This window comes from Ranitomeya variabilis, chromosome 1 (genome assembly GCF_051348905.1).
Source record: "Ranitomeya variabilis isolate aRanVar5 chromosome 1, aRanVar5.hap1, whole genome shotgun sequence".
Classification (NCBI taxonomy): domain Eukaryota; kingdom Metazoa; phylum Chordata; class Amphibia; order Anura; family Dendrobatidae; genus Ranitomeya; species Ranitomeya variabilis.
The window spans coordinates 79,291,333-79,314,374 of NC_135232.1; the positions used below are offsets into that span (position 1 = coordinate 79,291,333).

The 23,042-nt window shown below is 37.6% G+C and overlaps 1 protein-coding gene and 1 long non-coding RNA gene across 3 annotated transcripts in view; both read left to right on the forward strand.

The window, feature by feature from the left end:
- The window catches only part of HCN1 (hyperpolarization activated cyclic nucleotide gated potassium channel 1), a 508,213-nt gene extending 497,730 nt beyond the window's left edge, over positions 1-10,483 (forward strand). For both annotated transcript variants that reach the window (XM_077285340.1, XM_077285350.1), the window contains one exon: positions 767-10,483. In XM_077285340.1, coding sequence (XP_077141455.1) covers positions 767-1,584 — 818 coding nt within the window. In that variant the 3' untranslated portion in view covers positions 1,585-10,483. The remainder of the gene's footprint in view (positions 1-766) is intronic.
- Positions 10,484-11,948: 1,465 nt separating this feature from the next.
- Positions 11,949-19,185, forward strand: LOC143805744 (uncharacterized). Its single transcript, XR_013221314.1, has 3 exons — positions 11,949-15,499; positions 16,375-16,753; positions 17,556-19,185. It is a non-coding gene; the product is annotated as an uncharacterized LOC143805744 (long non-coding RNA).
- The last annotated feature ends 3,857 nt before the right edge of the window (positions 19,186-23,042 follow it).

Consider the following 23,042-nt stretch of genomic DNA (forward strand, 5'->3'; position numbering starts at 1 on the left):
ATATACTATTACTTTGTGATATATTATAGCTAGAGGAAAATATGCTAAAAATCTTATGTCATGTCCACAATGTTATGGTTGCTAGAATTAGGAGATCAATTGTATATCAGAAAGCAAAGCTATCTATCTATCTATCTATCTATCTATCTATCGATAATGTGTTTCAGAACAACGAACATTCATCACCTATCAACAGAATAAATGTCTGTTCGCCATGGATATTGCTTTGAACCACACTGATCACTAGAAAAAGGCTCTGAGCTATTTAAACTACACACCCACCATGAGGAGTTGTTTGAATGGAGTGTTGATCGAGCATGTGCCCTTCCACTGCATTCAATGTCTATGGGGTTGACAAAAACAGCCAAACTCCGAACTTGGCTTTTTCAATCAGTCCCATCCCATAGATTGTGCATTTGGGAATGCCACACCATTAAAAGCCTTTGCACTGCAGTTGTGCAGTAATCAGGAAATAAGGACTCGGGAAGCCAGTTCTAGTGATCGTTGAAATTTCTTGCCATCATATAGTTATCACCTATTCAGTGTAACGGTGGTTAATATCCATTTTGGCAAAATTTCTTAAAGAGCCTTTAATAAGAGCTCACTATACTCTTGATGTCTTCATATGTCTTCTGCTGCAATAAGAGGTTATTCTTAATATTTATGGAATTTAAGATTATGGCGTCTTAGCATCATAACTCATCTTTTCTAATGAGATAAATGTTTCATTCTAAGAAAGTATTAAAACAATCATCTTTTCCAACAGGGAAGAAGAACTCCATTCTCCAGCAGCGATTTCAAAAGGACCTCAACACGGGAGTGTTCAACAACCAGGAGAGCGAGATCCTGAAGCAGATAGTGAAACACGACAGGGAGATGATAGAAGTGACTCCCTCAGTTAGCTACCAACAAATGCCAGCCCTAAATTCTAATACATCTCTGAGAATGAGGACCCAATCTCCACCTGTTTATACAGCAAACAGTCTTTCTCATGGAAACCTACAGTCTCCAACACCAAGTCCACAGACCCCACAGCAAGCTGCTATGTTCTCACCCTCTTTTACATCAGCTGTGGGTAGTCCCTCAGTACAGAGTCCATTGGCAGGCCGAACATTTCATTACAGTTCCCCTACTGCATCACAACTTTCTCTAATGCAGCAACAGCAGCAACAGTCAGCGTCTGGAGCAATGCCGATCAATGAAATTCATAGGAGCACCCAAGCTTTACCAAACTCTAACCTGACAAGAGATGTGAGGCCTCTCTCTGCTTCACAGCCTTCCTTACCCCATGAAGTTTCTACTCTTGTGACAAAGCCACATCCAACGGTAGGGGAGTCATTGGCCTCCCTACCTCAACCTGTATCAAATGTGCAAGCTACAGGTGCTCAATCTGGAAGCCGGGGCAATGTTCCACCAAGGGTTGCCCTGTTTCGCCAGATGTCTTCTGGAGCTCTACCTCCTGCAAGAGCTGGAGCTCCAACTCCACCATCTACATCAGCTCCAGCTTCCACTAAGGATTCGACCACCACAGGACCAACCACAGAAACAGACACAGACAAACCACGTTATGCTTCAAATTTATGATGCCTCTTATGTGTACATATGAACAGCACTGTAATAAACTGAAACCATCCCAAAAAGAAACTCTTTAAATCTCTAGAACCCTAATATATATATCAAGAAATATTTTAGATGGATCAATCATACAAAAAGAATGTAAAAATAAAAAATATATATAAAAATATATATATATAAACTGTTTAGCACTAAAACTTCCATGCATATAAATTCATATACATATGTGTGTCTTCCTTTACTTTAAACATTAAAAACATTTTTGTAACTTTTTTTTTCTTTGAGTATGCATTTCCAAATCATTTCTACCTAATTTACATAATTACAAGCTGGAATCTAATTTACTTATAACCAGCAATTATCACCCTAATGACTGAAATGTTTTTGAAAAATGTATTTTCTCATCTTGTAAATTTCAGTGTCACAAATAGTGTTTTCCTCTAAACTTGTTGCAGGGGCCTCACTATAGGAGGTGATAATAAGCCCCTGGTTCCTTTGCCCCATTTGATAAAATTAGTTCTATAAATGATGTATCATATTTGGGTCTAGCTTATAGTTTTGCATTGGGGCCTGGGAGCTTTGAGTTACCCCTCTATTTTTTTTATACTTCATCTGCTTCAATATTACATTGATCATATTGCTTTGGATCATTTTTTTTTTTATTTCCATGCCATGATGAAAATTATGAATTTATATAATAGATTGAAGGTATACTTTTGCAGCCATTTTTTGTCAAATTTATTGGAATTATTGACGATGACATGTTTTCTTTTAAAAACAATTCCTTGTCACAAAGACTAAATCTGCATGCCCGATGTATATAGTAGATTGCCACTACAAAAAAATGTAAATTGAAATTTTTTTTGTTGTTTTTTTTTTTATTAATCTCACAGTTTTCTCTCATTCAATCATCAAAAATACCAATGTCTATTGCATGGCTGCTAGTAAAGCAAAAATCTAATTGGATCAACTTTAGGGATAGCAGAAACAAATGTATTATCTCAAGGTCTTTGAGAATGTAATGAAGCACTTTTTTTGCCTGAATTGCCAATTCTAGAACACTGGTTATTTGTGGGCTTTTTGTGATCCATACATCATACATATCCCTACATCGTGTCTTCAAAATTTAGAAGTTACGCTCGTGTCGGTTTCCAAAAATATGACTTCATTATGTTGTCCAGATGCGCACGGTTTGCTCTGTCGTTAATGTAAAGGATCATTAAATCCTAAGGCATGTAGTATCAAAGCTTAGCCAATAGTTTAATAAATTTATAAAATGTATTTTTTAATAAATAGGGGTGGCTCGGTAAGGAGAAAACAAATAAAGCAGTGGGATCAACTGTTTTGTGAAAGCCAAATTTAATGTTTTAACCTTATTCTAGTCTTGTGATTTAGGTGACTTCATCCATTAGGAATCATTGGTGCCTAAACTCGTCAAGAAGCATATTCATTCAAAGCGATCATCGTGACCACAGTTTGTCGACTTATGTACGGAATCATATATATATATATATATCTTAGGTATACATGTTCTTTTCTTAATACAAGCCTGCTCTGTGATTAGATCACAACTACCTTAGAACCTTATTTTAGGGCTGTACATAGTAAAGCTTTCTGTGTAAGAACGTTAAAAAGAAGACAAAGCTTTATTGACGACCATGTGTAATGTTCTACCACAAGATTCTGCTAATACACTTGTATGCCTTCTACTGGGATTATGGACATAAATCACATGTTCTCCAAGAAAACTGTAGAACTTCTACAAAGACCAATTATTGGAAAAAGCATATACAGATGTGTCCTTCCCTATTTTTCCTTTTTACTTGATATATTCTGAGATAAGGGGTGCAGTTTTAAAGAAAAAAAACATGATTTTGTGATACACTGCCAGGAGAAGTTTATGCCGCATATGTCTTTGTGTGGCACACCAAGTGGTTGTTACGTACCCCTCAGACTGTCAGGGATTTTTCTTGCATGTTGTTATAATATATTGAATTAGTATCATGAGCTGCATCCGTTTCTAACAGCTCAATGCTAATCATAGAGGGTGCCCATATTCGTACTTCTACAGGTTGGATCTCAATTGTCTATTCCACGGTTAAGCCCTCAAATTTAAAAGGCTGTATAACCCGTTTAATGAATTTTGTTGAAGGGTAAGGGTGGACACATCTTTATATTGTTACATTTATATATAAAAAATTAAAGGGGTTTGTACAAGATACATTTACTTTTTTTTCCAGAAATAGAAACTCACGTGTCTATGGGCTATGCCAGTTGAGTTCCTATTCAAGTGAGTGGTTTGATGTAGGACACATGGCGCTGTTTCATACAACTGTCTTAAAATTGTTTTCTGGATTTTAGAGGGGTATCCTATCTGGTACCTTTTTGGTATATTAACAGGATATGCCATAAATTTATGGTAGGTATGTATCACGCCAGTAGGACCTTTATAAATCTCGAAATCGGGGTGCTGATTGTCATGGAGAGGAGGTCGGAATTCCTATACAAAAGATGGGATTTCTGACCATGTCTTGGATGAGAGCAATGTGTGTCAAGAACTCTTTCTTGATATATATGCTGGTCCTGTTGGCGTGAGATTCACATCTGCTATACATTTATGGAAAATCCTGTGAACATGATAAATGTATGAGATGGGAATGGCATCAATTTTAGATTTGTGTGAAGCAGCTGGGTAAGAAATGCCTGGACAGTCCGTCATTAGTCCTGTTCTAAAAAAAATTTGAGTTACCCGTGATTTTTTGAAGCTGAAGAAACTTATACAGACTGATTATTTTGATTGTAATTATGATTTTACAGTTAACAGTGAATGCAGCTGATGTCTTCATATCAGAATTACGGGCTGTAGACAAGGATCACTCATAATCACAATCATATATTATGTCTTTCCAAAGTATCTGTAAAAAAATATTGTCGGTGATTTTTTGATAAGCTGTCCAGATCAAAAGTCAAGTTGGCAACCTTGAGCAGTGTTCCAGCAAGAGCCACATTCACTATATTTACAATATTGTTTAGCCATGCACAGCACGGTGGCTCAGTGCTTATTATTGTTACCTTGCTGAGGGTTTGGGTTAAAGTCCAAATAAGGTCAACATCTGCATGGGATTTCCATGTTCTCCCTGTTTTTGTGTGGATTTCCACTAGGTACTCCAGTTTTATACACACTCCCAAAATATGACTAGCATAGTGAAGATATAAAAATTGAGTTATTTTCCATAGAAACTTCTCAGATCAAAGCGCAGTTTTCATTTTACTAGAGCCATATAAAAATGTTACCCTTTGTATCCATCTATTTTACCAAAATGTTTCTTTAATTTTAATATTTTGGGCATTAAAAAAACCTCCCAATGACCCACTTGTCATGGATCAAATGTGATGTGACTTCACATGAAGTAGACAGGATATTTGTGGCTTGCGATTTAATGAGGGTGTTGCGTATGTCATGATTTTCTTCAGACCCCGAAAAAGGTTTTGTGGATGACAGCATGGAAACCACATTGATTTCATAGTGCTTTTGCAGAATTTGGCATGTGCACTGTGTAAGATTCCAGTGCATATGTCTATTGAATCTACATCCATGCTATTGCAGACAAAAACATCTGGAAAAAAATATTTACGACCCGGTATATATCGTTCTATCATAGGAACTTATGGGCAATGTATGGGAATTCCAGCTCACCAGTATTGCTGTATAATCCTCCCACAGCTGCACTTTTCAGAATGGTGAAAGGATATCCGACACCCTGTGGGTGGACTAAAATCTTCAAATTTATTTCAGAACATAAATATAAACAGGCCAGCTCAGTCAGCAAAACCGACGACGTGTTTCGACCATAGGGTCTAAATCATTTTTCAACCATGCTGGATATTCTTTCATCGCATCTGTAGGAAGTGTACGTTGGGAAATCCTCCCGATAGCTGGGTTAACTAGGATCTGTCACCACTTCAGTAATGACATGAGAGTAGTGCCCTAATAGTATTATACTAGTGCATACAATTACACCTACAAAACTGCCCTGAAAATTTCCAAATGGGGGTAGGTGGGTTGGGTTTTTTGGGGGGCTAAATAGAAAGAATTGTTTTTGAGGTGTCATGGAGTATATGCCACAAGATCTGTTTCAAAGCTGTTCGCTGGTTGATGAGGACCAAGTGATTCGCCATATGGCTATGATACTCTTTTGCTTTAATTTTAAGAGATCTTTCATAGTCACTGTTTTTCTTGAGTTAATAGTGGAGGTCATCAACTTAGGAATCAGCATTTATTGGAAAAAAATAGCTTTTCTTTCAGGAGAACCCAACTTTTACATTAATTACATGGACTATTCAATTATTTCATTTGGCACTATATAATACTTAATTTCACCTGTGGTAGCACTGTAGGAAAAACACTTACTGCCAGGTACTACTGCCAGGGGTCCCAGCAGTGGGACATCTTATGTTTAGCTTAATGTCAAGAACAAACAACCCCAAATTGTGACAATTGCAGTCAAGAATAAAAAGTTATGTGTGTTCCTATAAACTATGCATTTGAGAAATCCTAATAGGTTGCACTGAAACATATTGTAAGCATGTGAGTCAAGTTTTCTATATTTATTTTTAATGTACGGTATATGTACTTATTACCTGTTTAGGGTTTTTTTTATCTTTCTAGTATTTTTCTAAATTTTATCATGGAATTGCTTTACTTGCATTTTTTAACATTACATCCCCCCACCCCCATCAATGCGCCGCTATGACCTTATAGTATCTCAAATAATAGGAGTGTGGAAACCGAACAGGTGGTGAAAGGTTAAAAACAGGAACCCACCTCCCAAAATTGTCTTGAGATTAACAATGGAGCAAAAGTGAGGTTTTATTATAGAGATTACATAATTTTAACTAGTAAATTCACATATATTTAAAATCAACCATCAACTAGTTACCTTTTTTTGTTAGATGGGTTATCCAGTATATTTAAATAATTTTACAAAGGGCTCCTGTTCTCGATGTTTTAATGTCTACGTTGGTATCTACTTCCTGATTCCGTCTTGACGCACCTGTAGTCAAAGGAAATGAATGCTCAGCCAGTAATTAGATGAAGGGGTGATCTGCAGTGGTCAGTGATTGGCTCAGCGGGCATTTCCTGTCTGGGAGAAGTCACCAGAGGGGACTAGGTAAACATCAATATGGGGCATCAGGGAATCAGTGAGGGTATCGCCTTGTTTTAAACCAGTCTATGCGCTTTGTAAACTAATTTGTATCCCCTGGGAAACTCTTTTAATACAGAATGATTTTCCAGTTTGTACCAGTTTCAACATTCAAGACGTGCCCATGTAGATGATGAGAACCCTTGGCCTCTCCAAGGGAAACCAGTGTAAAATAAATTTGGGGGTGTTTTGTAGATAATATGTGGGAAGGTCACATTGGTGAAGTCAGTGATCTTGAGCTACCATTGATTTTTCAATGAGGGCACTAAAACCTCTTTGGCACTACTCATTGACAGCTTTTGCTGAAGTTGTTCATGACATTCTAGAAAAAAATGTATCTGAATTCATACTGATCCTGATCTGGTATGTCAATTTCAATTAAGAAAAATCTTTAAGCAGTGCTAAAGGGGATTAAGTGCACTATAAATGCGGACCCCCTATCCCGTGAGAGTGTGTACATCTGTCAATCACTGAGAAGTACCACCCACTGAATTCCTAAGCCCTCATTGGTCAATAATTTATAAAATACACCAAATATTTTCCTACAATTAATATATGGATCTGCTCAGCTCCTCCTGCTTTACAACCTGCCCATATGTAGAATAGCATATTCAAAGTGACACGTTAATTTTATTTTAGTTTTATAGATTTACCCTTTAATGTATAATGATAACAAGTGGAAAAATATCCGTGTGGATTCTGTGCGAGAGAGAATGAGTCACCGCAGTATAATGGCAAACAGACCCATCTTATTTTTATTTTGAATAGAAACAGTTTAACAATTCTCTTCTCATATTTTTCTTCCTAACACCTACTATACACGTCCATTCTGAGATTGCTGACTCAGCACATCCTGTGGAAAAAAAAGAAAGAGATTTCATAGACCTATAATCATCGTGTCCTATTTCTGTCAACATTTCAGAATTTTAAGCACGCTTTATCTAAAAAGAATAGGTTATCTCAGCCTAGCTGGATGCAAACAAAAAGGAACATATTTAGCCATTGTAGAAAAAAGCTCCAATATTTGAAGAGTGGGATTTGTTGGTGCAAATAATACCAAGAGCTGTGTTTTGTTGTAATTCTATAGAATTTAATATCTATTGTTTCTGATCTAGATTCCAAGAAGGGGGATGAATTTTAGCAAAATTCCCTTTTAGGTTGTGCCTTATAGATTGAAGTCTACTTTTGATTCATTAATCGCATCCACACAGGCCCCGATTTATGAAGACTTGCGTTTTTGCACTTCGATTTTAATGAAAAGTGCTCTGGACTAAGAAGAGTTAAGTTCATTAATAGTTCACGCCTTCACAACATGTACTATACTGGACTGGAATACGTTCCTGTCATAATTTACACTACTTTTCCAGTGTAAATATTGATTAATCTGTCTGCTGTGCTTGGTCACGCCAACTCTACGATAAGCTCCACCCATTTTTCAAACAGTTGGCAGAGCTGTCCAGAACTGGAGTGAAAATGCAAAAAATAGTACATGAAACATAAGAAATGGCATTATTAATCATAGATTGAGGATTTAAAATGAATATGACCAAGTACACTCTTACCATTTCCTTGATCTCGTCAGCGCTACAGTTAAAGTCTCGTTTCTGGATTATATTCCAACACATGTAAATATAAAATTGTAAATAGCATCATCAAAGCATATTAATGTTAGATAATATTCATATACCTACAACCATAAAATCCATGCTTTATAAAATGGAAATGCTGCTTAACACGTTAATAGGAAGAAAATGAATGATTAAAATTTCAAGTCTCAAAAATTAAGCAAAACTAAAACTCCCAGATTTCAATAGTGCATGAAGTGCTCAGATTACTCTATAAAGGAGCAATACTTAATTTTTTCATAATCTTTAGGGGCTCTAGCTTATTTGGTGCAAACATTTGAATTGTCACCGTGTGATATTACATTTCCTCTGCTACAACCCATTCATTTTAATAGGAGTGTTGAAGATCATCCGAGCGCAGCAATTTCCGGAACTCCCATTGTAGTTAATCTGTCAGCAGGGTTTTGCTATATAATCTGAGGAGAGCATGATGTGAGGACTGAGACACAGATTTCAGGGATGTGTCACATATTAGGCTGTGTGCTCTTGTTTCCATACAATGAATGTTTAATCACCCGGAGATTATCGCTACCCAGACTAGCTCCCTCAGGCTAAGTGGTTCGACCACGCCCCCTTCTCTGGTAAATAGCTCACTGTCAATAGACAATGTACATAGAAAGCTGTAGTGTGGGCGGGGTTTGCTTTCTCAGCTCTGCTGCATTCTACATCTAAGAACTCTGATCGTGTCAGAACCACTGCACCCAGTAAACTAAGGGATAAATCGCTGGAATCAGGGCCTATTTTCCTACGTTATGGTGCTATTAGATGAGGTAGCAAATCCTGGTGACAGATTTCCTTTAAGAGTGAATGGAGCGGTGGTGCACATGATTGACCACTGCTTTATTCAGCTTCCCTCTTTCTCAGGAATTGATTGTGACAATGGCGGTCAGACCCCCAGTAATCTGAAAGTTATCCCACATCACATGGATAGGGAAAAATGTTAAACTTCATAATTTAAGTTTTTGGAGGAACTACAAATAAATTTTGCTCCTGACATCACAAATATTTGTAAATTATAAATTAGTAACCTGTGGCTTATCAGGCTACTGCCCATACACAACCCCTTATTCAAACAAATCACTTACCTAGCCAACAAAATAAAATACACATAGTGAAGTGATCACTATGTGAAGTATTAGACACATTTTTGGCTTCTTTGGAATTTTCAGAGTCTAAGTGAAAATTAGTCGACTATTACAATTTTATATATCATAAAATAATGCTTTACAAGCATTGTAATTCATGACGTTTTGCACCACCTCAGTCTCGATGAATAGTGCGCTAGAGTAAGGATGCGACAAATTCATTTAAAGGTGTGTGCCTCTTAATAAATTTAATACATTTTTCAGCTGTTGTAAACTACCACAAGACAGTTACTCCATTCAGAGACTGATGTCATGTAGATGTTTTGCGCAAACAGCTTTACTCCAAAATTCTGGACCAAAAGTGCTTGATGAATTGGGGCCCAAGTATAGAAAGCAATGTTCATGACATGGAAGTAGCTAGCTAGAAATTCTAAGATTGAAGAAATAAAAAGAGTTGGTGGAACAAATCCAATTTCTTAGGCTCTGTTCACACTGGTGCAATGTTTTCCACTTTAATAGACTTGTTTGTGGATTTTGTTTTGTTTCTTTTTGCCTTGGATCCTAAAGGACTGCAAGGACGGAGCGGAGCGTGCAGCCGCACAGCAATACATGGAGCTGCACGCTCCGCTCCCAAGTGCCGGTGCCAGAGCTGGGTTTTCACCTGCAAGTCTCGGCCGTATCTCGCGTATGTGTGATCCCGGCCTAATAAGGGTTTCATCAAGTTTTTGTTTCTGCATTCTAAACTTTGCTATTCCCCCCATTGTAACAAAAGAATCCGAAACAGATGTTAATGTGAAGGGAGTAAAAAAAATATATTTTTTTGAGTCTTCCAATAAAGCACTTTTATTAGTCTTCAATTTCAGTGACTTAAACATATTTTTTCTTTTTTGATTAGGAAAAAAATATTTACTCAATGAACATCTAAAAATATCTATAATCTATTATCTATTTATTATCTATCTATCTATCTACAGTTGTGCTCAAAAGTTTACATACCCCGTCAGAATTTTTGCTTTCTTGGCCTTTTTGCAGAGAATATGAATGATAACACCAAAACTTTTTCTCCACTCATGGTTAGTGGTTGGGTGAAGCCATTTATTGCCAAACTACTGTGTTTTCTCTTTTTAAATCATAACGACAACCCAAAACATCCAAATGACCTTGATCAAACATTCACATACCCTATTTCTTAATACCGTGTATTGCCCCCTCTAACATCAATGACAGCTTGAAGTCTTTTGTGGTAGTTGTGTATGACGTTCTTTATTTTCTCAGATGGTAAAGCTGCCCATTCTTCTTGGCAAAAAGCCTCCAGTTCCTGTAACTTCCTGGGCTGTCTAGCATGAACTGCATGCTAGAGATCTCCCCAGAGTGTCTCAATGATATTGAGGTCAGGAGACTGAGATGGCTACTCCGAAACCTTCACTTTGTTCTGCTGTAGCCAATGAACGTCCAAGTATATCTCATGCGCAACTTACGGGCTGAAGATTGCAAATTTGCCTACAGTATTTGCTGATAACGTGCTGCATTCATCTTTCCTTAAACTTTGACCAAGTTTCCTGTGCCTTTGTAGCTCACACATCCCCAAAACATCAGCAATCCACCTCCATGTTTTACAGTAGGAATGGTGTTCCTTTCATCACAGGCCTAGTTGACCTCTCTCCAAATGTAATGTTTATGGTTGTGGCCAAAAAGTTCAATTTTGGTCTCATCACTTCAAATTACTTTGTTCAAAAAGTTTTGAGGCTTGTCTCTGTGCTGTTTTGCGTATTATAGGCAAGATACTTTGTTGCATTTGCACAGTAATTGCTATATTCTGGCAACTCGACCATGCAGCCAATTTTTCTTCAAGTGCCTCCTTACTGTGCATCTTGAAACAGCCGCACCGCTAGTTTTCAGAGAGTGCTGTATTTCAGCTGATGTTATTTGTGGGTTTTTATTTGCATTTGAACAATTTTCATGGCAGTTATGGATTAAATTTTTGTTGGTCTACCTGACCATGGTTTTGTTTTTACAGTGCCCCTGATTTTCCATTTGTTAATCACTGTCTGAATGCTGCTGACTGGCATTATCAATTTGTTGTATATCTTTTTGTATCTCTCTCCTCTTTTATACAGTTCAACTACCTTTTCTCGTAGATCCATTGACAATTCTTTTGCTTTCCCCATGACACACACTGATAACAAGCAATCAGGTCACAGGTGAGGATGTTACCTTTAGTAGCCATTCAAACCTATTTGTGTCAAATTCTGTGCATGTTATCAGGCCAAAATCACCAGGGTATGTGAACTTTTGATCAGGGTCATTTGGATGTTTTGGGTTGTCATTATGATTTAAAAAGAGAAAACACAGTAGTGTGACAATATATGGTTTTATCCAATCACTAACCATGAGTGGAGAAAAAGTTTTGATGTTATCATTCACATTCTTTGAAAAAAGGCCAAGAAAGCAAAAATTCTGCTGGGGTATGTAAACTTTTGAGCACAACTGTATTTATATATCTATTATCTATCTCTCTATTTCTCTACCTATCATCTATCTATCTATTATCTATCATCAGTTATCTAGCTTCACTGTGATTGGCAACTTTGGACAATATCAGTCTTCTCTTACATATTTTACCGTTGTCAAGCTTTTCCTTTGGAAATTTACACACTCCTGATCAGATCAGTTTAGAGAACCTGCATTGATAGTTTTCCCTACCACGATCAATGAATGAGAGATCACCATCTTCTTGCAGACTTTGCGGGAAATGGTATGTCCACACAATTTGTACACAGACCTGCTCTAATCAAAGAGTATTGATCAGTCTAAAACATCGATATGGTATATTGTTAGGAATCCAATGTAGAAGATAAAGATGAGAAATGAACACTGTCAGATTTACTTCCCTATCCCTGCATGTAACTTTAGTGTGGCTCACTGTCACTTGCTCTGGTTGCCAGGGTTTGCATGCCTCTTTTTAGCTACATCCCTGAGTAATGTATGATTACACTGAGTTCTGAGGCTGCGAAAGAGGAACTGGAGCACGGCTGCTTCCCTACTACTCCACAAAGATATATTGCTTTTAAAAAATCCTACCAGCTCATAGCTAAGCTGGCTGTACATATTAGACATATATTGGTTGAAGTTCCATAAGGCTATTCGATCTTCTAATGTGGAAGGGAATTCAAGCCTCTCCAACCATATCAGAAGTTGGGAAAGATAAGGATTGGGTAATTGGATTTCATCTGCCTGATCCTTACATTCTTGTAGAAATAAACTACCACTTACCACTTTTGGTGGCCTGCTCCCCTTTTCCTAAAAAATTTACCTTCATACTCAGGAAAGTTGAGCGTGCATGTGCATGGGGGAGCCTGATGAACGAGTAGGTGTATGGTGACCCTCAGAGAATAGATCATCTTGATCATTTTTAATTAGGGTGGGGTCAGATTACCACATTTTCTTCCTTTTTTTTACTGATCCATTCACTTTCATGGATGACTGTGATCCAATTTATGGATGTAAATCAAACATGGTGCAATTTGTAAACCTTAGACTGACTCCAAGGCAAAAATCATGCACTGCCCCTTAAAATAACATCAGATCGCACTCAAACCGAAAACACAATCTTCCTTAATTATTTTTCTTGAGGGATGCTTCATCTTCTGTTCCTACACTAGTAGAAATCGGAGCAGATTAGAAGAAATTAAATCTGGGAACCAGAAATATTAGCACTTTTGTGTGAATCCATTAACATGTTCAAATTTACTTTGTTTTACTATAATAACACAATTAATGTGATTGAAATTATTACAGTATTGGACTAATAATTTCAGGATTGATATTATTAACTAGTCACAATAAGTAGTGGCTCTCTACAAATGTGCACTTTGAAAATAAATCATGGTTTCTCTGGCTGTATACATTTATCATACAAATAGCAGAAAACAACTAACTGGAAAATTTGTCATGTTCAGAAAATTGCACACTCCAGGTTTCTAGTATAATAAATGATAATATGATTTTGTCTTACTATGGTGATAACTTTGAGACATCCATTATTATCACAGATAGTGCCATCAGGATGATTTTGACTTTTGTAAGCCATATAAATTATTATTCCAGAATTTTCAGCCTCCTGTTTTCTGGGTCCCCTAGTTTTGAAGGCCATGTTCATGATTTCTATAATAATATCCATCTATCTTTTCGATGGTCGTCCTTTTCAACTCTTCCAGGAATAATTGCATATGTCATGGAAATGGTAATTCTTATAATGTCTACAAAATGAAAGAATTTCGGTTGGGTCAGTTTCAGTTTACGTGGAAGTTTACGTTCAATTTTGCCAGGTAACCACTGAATTGTTCTCATTTGCACCCATGGTAGAGCTAAGCAGATCGATTTGCATAAAGTGAGTTGTAGTCAAATTTCCTGAAATTCGTGGTTTCACGCAAATTCGAACATTTTGAGATTTGATTTGCGGTTCGCAAAAAAAACAACAAATAACTTGCCAAGCACCATTTCACACACTGCTGAAGCATCACAGAGCAGGCATAAGTCATTTTGCAGTGTCGTGAAAGCTTTCCAATAATGCGCTGTAGCTTTGACATCTTATGGGTTATCATACGTGGTAGAGTGGTGGTCAGCACCTGGGCCATCACAGGTCAGCGGTTCACAGCGGAGCACAATTTGTATGGCAACAGTCATTTTCCATCTCCATGGTCACTGGGTAAATCTTTTACTTCTGTTGAATGTAAGATCATATGGCCAGCAGGGTCCATTCTCTCAGTTGTAAAGTGTAAGCTCTTATGGTCAGCAGGGTTCTCTCATCTATAAAGTGTAAGCTCTTCATTGGGGTTCTCTCTTTCTTGCTGGTAAAGTATAAGCTCTTATGGTCAGCAAGATTCTTGCTCTGTCCACTCTAGAGATGAGCAAATTTGCTCGGGTTCCCTCTTATTCGGCAAGCTATAGCACTTGCCAGGCATGACACATGCATCAAGAACCCAACAAACAGGCTCACATGCATGTGCTCTGACTGTCACACAGCTGCGACACATGCAGCTGCGGTGCCGATCAGTAATCCAGGAAGCCAAGTTCCCCCTGCAGCTTATTCAGCAAGCGCTAAAGCTTGCCGAATATGAGGGAACCCAAGCAAATTTGCTCATCTCCAGTGCTCTCCCCATGTGTATTTTGTGAGAAATTACAAGTTTTCCAGTATTGAAATTGGAGCTAATTTATTTACCGCATATCAATTTTTTGGGGAAAATTTGGCAAATTTAGATTTTAAAAGATTTTCTTATCGCTTAATCCACAGTATTCAGAGGAGTAGACTTAGACATTAAGCTTAAGGAGAATTTGTCATTCAGACAAAGCCAGAAACCCTAAGAATAAAATGCAGCATTAGACATTAAGTGCCAAGTCAAGGTCTGAACCAGTCAAGCACTTTGCGTGAAAAATGTTTCTGATTTTTAGTCAACTCGAATATTACACTAACTCTATTATTATACAGATGTAGGCTTTTCTTAACTAACGTATAAGAAAAATATAGCTATGCAAAATGTTAACTTAACACTTAATACAGCAAAACCCACTGAGCTTATATAGTTAGGTGACGAGTTTCACCATTCTTCATCGGGAATATCTTTGTAATTTTAAGAAAGGCTACATCTGTATAGATTATAGAATCTGATAATACTGTTTGTAATCATTTCCATAACAAATTGAATCCTATTTGTAGATTTAAACTGGAATTTTTCAGATTGTGGAAATTTCTGGAGGCTTTGGATTTAGATCTAAAAATTAAAATCACTTATGTTGAGTGGTTTACTGCTTTACCGTGGTCTTAAAGAAAGTATGCAGATGCTTTACTAATTGGATATTGAATTGTTGAAACTTTGACTCAAGAAAAATGAAGAATAAAACTAAAATAATAGGTCCACTTAAGAATATAATGGCAAAAAAGTGACACATATCTAAATACATGTCATTTATAAACACGATATAATTACAAGATGCATTATAATAATTATATGTCATCATTAGTGTTGAGCATTCCGATACCGCAAGTATCGGGTATCGGCCGATACTTGGGGGTATCGGAATTCCGATACCGAGATCCGATACTTTTGTGGTATCGGGAATCGGTATCGGGATTAATATCAATGTGTAAAAGAAAGAATTAAAATAAAAAATAGGGATATACTCACCTCTCCGACGCAGCCTGGACTTTACCGCCGTAACCAGGAGCCGTTGTACCTAAAAATGCGCGCTTGAAGGGCCTTAGATGACGTCACGGCGCTCTGATTGGTCCGTAGCGGTCGCGTGACCGCTACACGACCAATCACAAAGCAGTGACGTCACCTAAGGTCTTTCAAGCGCTTGAAAGACCTTAGGTGACGTCACTGCTTTGTGATTGGTCACGTAGCGGTCACGCGACCGCTACGCAACCAATCAGAAGCTGCGGACGTCTTCTAAGGTATTTCAAGCGCTTGAAAGACCTTAGGTGACGTCGCTGCTTTGTGATTGGTCGCGTAGCGGTCACGCAACCGCTATGGACCAATCAGAGTGCCGTGACGTCATCTAAGGCCCTTCAAGCGCGCATTCTTAGGTACAACGGCTCCCGGTTATGGCGGTAAAGTCCAGGCTGCGTCGGAGAGGTGAGTATATCCCTATTTTTTATTTTAATTCTTTCTTTTACACATTGATATGGATCCCAGGGCCTGAAGGAGAGTTTCCTCTCCTTCAGACCCTGGGAACCATACAGAATACCGTCCGATACTTGGTGTTCCATTGACTTGTATTGGTATCGGGTATCGGTATCGGATTAGATCCGATACTTTGCCGGTATCGGCCGATACTTTCCGATACCGATACTTTCAAGTATCGGACGGTATCGCTCAACACTAGTCATCATTGACAATTTTGAAAATTTGTGTTGCATTTTTTAACAAAAAAATGTTTTCAGTTGTGATCTGATGGGTTTACATAAAAAAATTGTGAGTTATTTAGTGAAGATTCTGAAAACATAGACGTGGTATATATGATTGTGAATAAAAAAAATAATCAGACTCAAGTGAATATCATAATAAATGAGAAGGGCTTACAGGAGATACCTATGTGTAAAGAGGTCAATTGCTGCCAAAAAGTTGGCTGAGTTAAAGAAAAGACTAACTAGGTCAGAAAATGCATCAAGATAGGAAATAATTCACTAATTCTAACATTCTACTATTTATTACATTTACAAAGACTGAGAAACGGATGTCAGCCTGCCTAGAAAAGGACTACCGTAATTCTTAAAGGGAACCTATCACCCCGTTTTTTTCGGTATGAGATAAAAATACTGTTAAATATGGCCTGAGCTGTGCATTACAATAGTGTAGTTTGTGGACCCCGATTCCCCACCTATGCTGCCGAAATACGTTACCAAAGTAGTCATTTTCGCCTGTCAATCAGGCTGGTCAGGTCGGATGGGCGTGGCTTCTTCCCCCAGATATTGCGTAGTTTTCCGTTGGTGGCGTAGTGGTGTGCGCATGTCCAACGTCCCCAATCCTGCACGGGGGGGTGAAAATAGCAGCGATGTCCGTTATTCTATTGGTGGTCGGTGGGCGCGGCCATCTTCCTTTGGCCGCGCGTGCGCAGAAGCGGCGCTCTGCTGGCCGCGGCTTCAGGAAAATGGCCGCGGGATGCCGCGCGTGCGCAGATGGAGATCGCGGCGGCCATTTTCCTGAAGCCACGGCCAGCAGAGCGCCGCTTCTGCGCACGCGCGGCCAAAGGAAGATGGCCGCGCCCACCGACCACCAATGGAATAACGGACATCGCTGCTATTTTCACCCCCCCGTGCAGGATTGGGGACCTTGGACATGCGCACACCACTACGCCACCAACGGAAAACTACGCAATATCTGGGGGAAGAAGCCACGCCCATCCGACCTGACCAGCCTGATTGACAGGCGAAAATGACTACTTTGGTAACGTATTTCGGCAGCATAGGTGGGGAATCGGGGTCCACAAACTACACTATTGTAATGCACAGCTCAGGCCCTATTTAACAGTATTTTTATCTCATACCGAAAAAAACGGGGTGATAGGTTCCCTTTAAATATACTTGAGTATTTTGAGTATTTATCCTGAGAATGTACTTTGCAATTTAAACTAGAATTTCGGATACTGAAGGAAGAATTAAACATATACGATTTTTAATATCAGGTCATGGAACATTATAAAAATGTAATAAAATACGTACAAAAAATTATTTACCAATCTGAAATATTGCGCTATGTATATTTGGAAAAAATGCAAAGCAATTTTTTTTATATTCAAAAATTTATTTTGGGTTTAAATGGAAACACATCTTATTGGTTTTTTTTTCCTATTTGATGTACAATTACGTTTTCCTTAGCTAGAATACATGTGGCCTATATATTTTATTTGAACTGTATGTTTTTTTTTCTTTCTGCATGTAAATATGAAAAGATAATGTTAAATTCTTGAAAAATTTTCAAAAAACACTAATAATTTAGAACTTTTCTAGTGAATAAAATAATTCTATTTCTTATTAGGGCAGTCATTAGTTACAGGAAAATCAATCATGGCCCACTGGGCTTAGAAGAGCTGTGCTGGATTGCACAACCATATTATATGATCGGCAAGCCAAGAAAGAACAAATAGATAGGATGTCTGGTGTAACTTTGTCCCAAGGGACCAAATATGCATGAAGTCTTTCCCTGGACTACAACTTAATAAAATTGTGTAATTGCAGAAGGAAATTGTTAAGAACCAGATTTATATAAACCATTGTTGTATTTTAATAAACACATGAGTTTATTATTTACTGCTTGCAATTTGGAAAAAACACACCATTTTGAACAAATTGCACATTGAAAAAATGTTGCCAAAATTTTGTCATAAAGAAATCAATTAGTTAATCCAGTATAAGGAAGACGTACACAGAAAGCATAACTTTTTTCATAAAATGATTGATAAAATGTTATGATTTGCAAGAAGATGTGCTAATGATACACACAAAAAATGAAACTCAGATGAAATCGAATACATTTTTGTTTATTTTCTTTAAAAAGCATAACTTTATTTTTGAAACTTGTAACTTTGATGCTGTTTAATTTCTAACATTCTAAAACAAATCATAGTTTTTTTGTAAGAAAAAAAATAAGAATAATAAAAAAAAGCAAATCAAAACCCTGTGGTATTTTTAAATTATTTTTGTTAATCGGATATTCATTTTTAGAAGATATTAATGTGAAGATGGAGCAGAAAAAGTAATAAAAAACATTATTTTCCAAAATTTCTAAAAATGAAATTGGAATGGTCCGAAGCCATGTGAATTTAATAAAGGTCAATGAAATGTTATTTTACTTTGTTTATATTTTTAACTATACATAAATATATATAAAGTCTATATATATGAATGTATATATCACTTGGATAAACCGTTAACATTCATGTATTATAGAGGTCTATTGTTAAGGCGGCCTGCAATTTCTGTATTTATGTACATATAAATGGACTTTCACATCTGTACAGGATGAAGTGTATTTTGTAAAGACTGGATAATTAATGCTGCTGGGAAAAATATGAAATTGTAGATAAACTGATTCTACAGATTGACTGTAAGATCAGGGAGGATTTTATTTTTTCTTTTGTCTTTGCTCAAAGCCATAAATGCATCAAAAAGTTAATAAAAAAATAACATAAAACGTATAGATCTGATTTTTCTTTTTTAATTAATAGTACTCTGCATTTCTGCAGTAAATCTTTTGTAAATTCTTTGCCTTTCTGTTGGATTTATCAGAAAATAATCACCGTTGAAAATCTTTTGTTTTTATCAATTCTTGGGGATTACATGTAAAAAAAAGGTCGAGAACATTTCCTTTCAGTTCAGTGGGAGAGAGCTGTGGTACCATTTGTGATCAAACTACAATGTATGGGGCTGTGCCTGTTCTGATGTGACATATCAACTGGTTTGCCTCCTGTTTGTCAAACCCCGACCAATCTGATATTGACGACCTATCCTATAAGTTATCCAAACTACAGTAGTTTAAACATTTATTCATATTTCTAGTTGGACTTGTCCTTAGCTTTGTAAAAATGTGGTCAATATGCTCTTATTTTAGTTCATAAGACTTAGACTGATTGGGGGCAAATCTTCAAGTGGAATTTTAACAGTTCAAATTTCACATTTGGCTATCATCCTCGAAATTCGGTGACAGATCTTGTGGGACAATACAGATTGGATTCACAATATGGAAATCTGACACGTGTTAACTTACCGTATTTTCCGGCGTATAAGACGACTTTTTAACCCCTGAAAATCTTCTTAAAAGTCGGGGGTCGTCTTATACGCCGGGTATTGCCTTGCCGGGTGTATATGGTGGGTGGGGGGGAGATCTGAATCTGAGCAGCGGCCATGTTCCCGGAGGCCACTGCATTGCACCGATGGAGTTGCCGGCAGGGCCTCCGGGCTTTAAGGAGATACCGGAGGAGCCCCGACTGCCTGAAGATAAGCCGCCGCCGCCGCCCTGCAGCACAGAGGCCCCACACTGAAGAAGAGGAGCCGCTGCCCCACAGCACAGCCGCCGCCGCCGCTCCCAGCATGATACAATGAGGTAATGGGGGATACTCACTTTCCTGTGAGACGCCCCCTCGTCGTCATCAGGCCCACTCCCCCCCCCCCCAAAAGGCACAAAAGTCACCGGCCCTATAAGACGACACGGTTTATAAGAAGACCCCCGACTTTTAAGAAGATTTTACATTTTAACTGGAAAAGTTGGGGGGTCGTCTTATACACCCAGTCGTCTTATACGCCGGAAAATACGGTACCTTTATAAGGAATTTGTCAGCAGATTTTTGCTGTGTAATCTGGGAGCCTGAATATAGTGATGTGTCACTTACTACGCTGTGTGCTACTGTTTAAATACATTCAGTAGAAAACGCAAACTTCGATTCTCAAAAAATGGAAGTTTGAAATGAAATGTGTTATTAAACAGAAGGCAAAAGACGATACTCAGACACAAATGAATTCAGATATGTAAAAAAATCATCGATGTTTCGGCACATCATTGCCTTTTTCAAGATATATCTCCATGTAAGAAAGATAACTGTATTAACAAATGATATAATACAAAATAGACAGTGGGTCATAGTAACAATTGAACAAAGTAAAAATCTATCACCTGTATATTAGGCCCTTATGAGGCAGATTTTATGTATAATAATATATGAACACATGAGAACAAGGAGGCAAAATTCAAAAGAGAAATTCTGAAATAATGCGCCAATAAGGGATATGTAGGGGGCTTGTAAGCATGGATGTGAAAAGGTTAAACTCATAGTTCAGGTATACAAGGAGAAAGGGATAGTATAGAATAAAGATGCCAATGATGAAACTCATGAGGATCAGATGTTCAACATAGGTGATTTGTGGGGTGTAGGGTCGCCAGGTGAAGGAGCCTCAGTGCTGGATCGTGTGAGTTCATGTTTTATGTGCCCTGGGAGGAAGTAATCGGAGGCACTTCCGGTGTCAAGCCGGCTGGCATCCAGAGAGGTGAATGGACCATGTGCTAGCCAAGGAAAGATGGAAAATGCCGAGAGCTGCAAGTTCGTGCTTGTGGTGATATCGGCTCCAGAAAAAAAGGAGAGGGGGTGCGCATGTGCCTATGCTTCAATTTGTTGGGGAGACAACCCAGCATATCCAAGACCGGATTTCACAGCATAAGTCAATCATCAGATGTGGGCACACCCTTTTGCCAATTCCAGCCCATTTCATCTCCAGTGGCCATACAATAGCCTAATTAAAATACCAAGTTATAGATCTTGTTCCGCTTGCCAGAAGAAGGGGACATAGGGTCAAGACACTTAAAGAACATGAATCATATTGAATGCACGTTACAAACCATATCTCCCTTGGGACTAAATAGGGAATATGAGATTTACCGTTAATTATCATATTTTACCTTTATGAATGCAATCTCTGTAAGTTAATATTTACTGTACTATCTTATTTGTTCTTATTTTTCATTATTGTGGGTTATGTAATGGGCATTGATGCATTATGTTTAACCTCTCATTCTCTTCCTTTTTCTCCATAGATTCCATTATAGACGCCAACATGGTTTACCATCCTATTTCCCCGTCTGCCCTCCTTTTGTTTCCCTTCATCTACATCCTTACCCTTTTTTTCACCTTTCCCTTTGACTTTTCCTTCTTTTCCTTTCTCCTTTTGTCACCTTCTCCTATTTTGCAGTCTTGTCCAATAGCATAATAATTGTATTTAATATATTATTCCATATTCTCTCGTCCGCAACGACCTGACCTATAAAACTGTCCCACTAAAAAAAACCTTTAGTGAACACCATAAAAAATAAAAAAACAAGGCAAAAAAACAATGCTTTATCATCATACCGCCGAACAAAAAGTGGAATAAAGCAGGACCAAAAAGGATATAAATAAACATGGTACCACTGAAAATGTCATCTTGTCCTACAAAAAACAAGCTGCCACACAGCTCCATCAGCAGAAAAATAAAAAAGTTATAGCTCTCAGTATAAAGAGATGCAAAAATAATTATTTTTTCTCTAAAATAGTTTTTATTGTGTAAAAGCGTCAAAACATAAAAAATATATAAATGAGGTATTGCTGTAATCATACTGACCCGAAGAATAAAGCTGCTTTATCAATTTTACCAAACGTGGAATGGTATAAACCCCCCAAAAAAGAAATACCTCACTGCTGGTTTTTGTTCATTCTGCCTGCCAAAAATCGGAATAGAAAGCGATCAAAAATGTATTGTGCCAGGAAATGATACCAATAAAAACGTCAACTCGTCCCGCAAAAAACAAGCCATAACATGACTATGTGTGCCAAAATATGGAAAAATTATAGCTCTCAACATGTGGTGATGCAAAAACTACCTTTTGCAATAAAAAGCGTATTTTAGTGTGTGACAGCAGCCAAGCACAAAAAAAACAATATAAGTCTGGTATCGCTGTAATCGCACCAACCTGAAGAATAAAGTTGCCTAATCACTTTTACCGCACGAGGACGTCTTAAAAAATGAATAAAATCAATTCACCTGTTGTTAATTTTTACATTCTGCCTCCCAAAGATCGCAGTAAGGCTCAGAGCACATTTATCCTGCGCACTGCGCTGAGCACGTGTGCTGAGATTTTCATGTAAATCTCTGAAATATGTAAATCAGACAGAACATCCGGTGGAAGATTCCACAAATTTTTTTTTTATTTATATAAACTCTTAAAACATATATCTAAGAGTATAAGAGTTTATATAAATAAAACATGTTTTGTGCATAGGGTTTTTACTATTATATGTAGTTTTTTTAGCATGCAGCGATATCACATTGGTGATTTTTAATATTCATTTAGTAATAAAATTTGGTTTTAGATGCATGTATGATATTTTACAGGGTGACACATATACACACACAGTATGTATTCTTCAAAATACTTCCTGATATCAGGCACGGTCCTGGCAATGATCCTAGCCTCATCAGGGGGGATTGGCACTATGCAGCTGCACAGGCATCCGGATGCAAATACAGG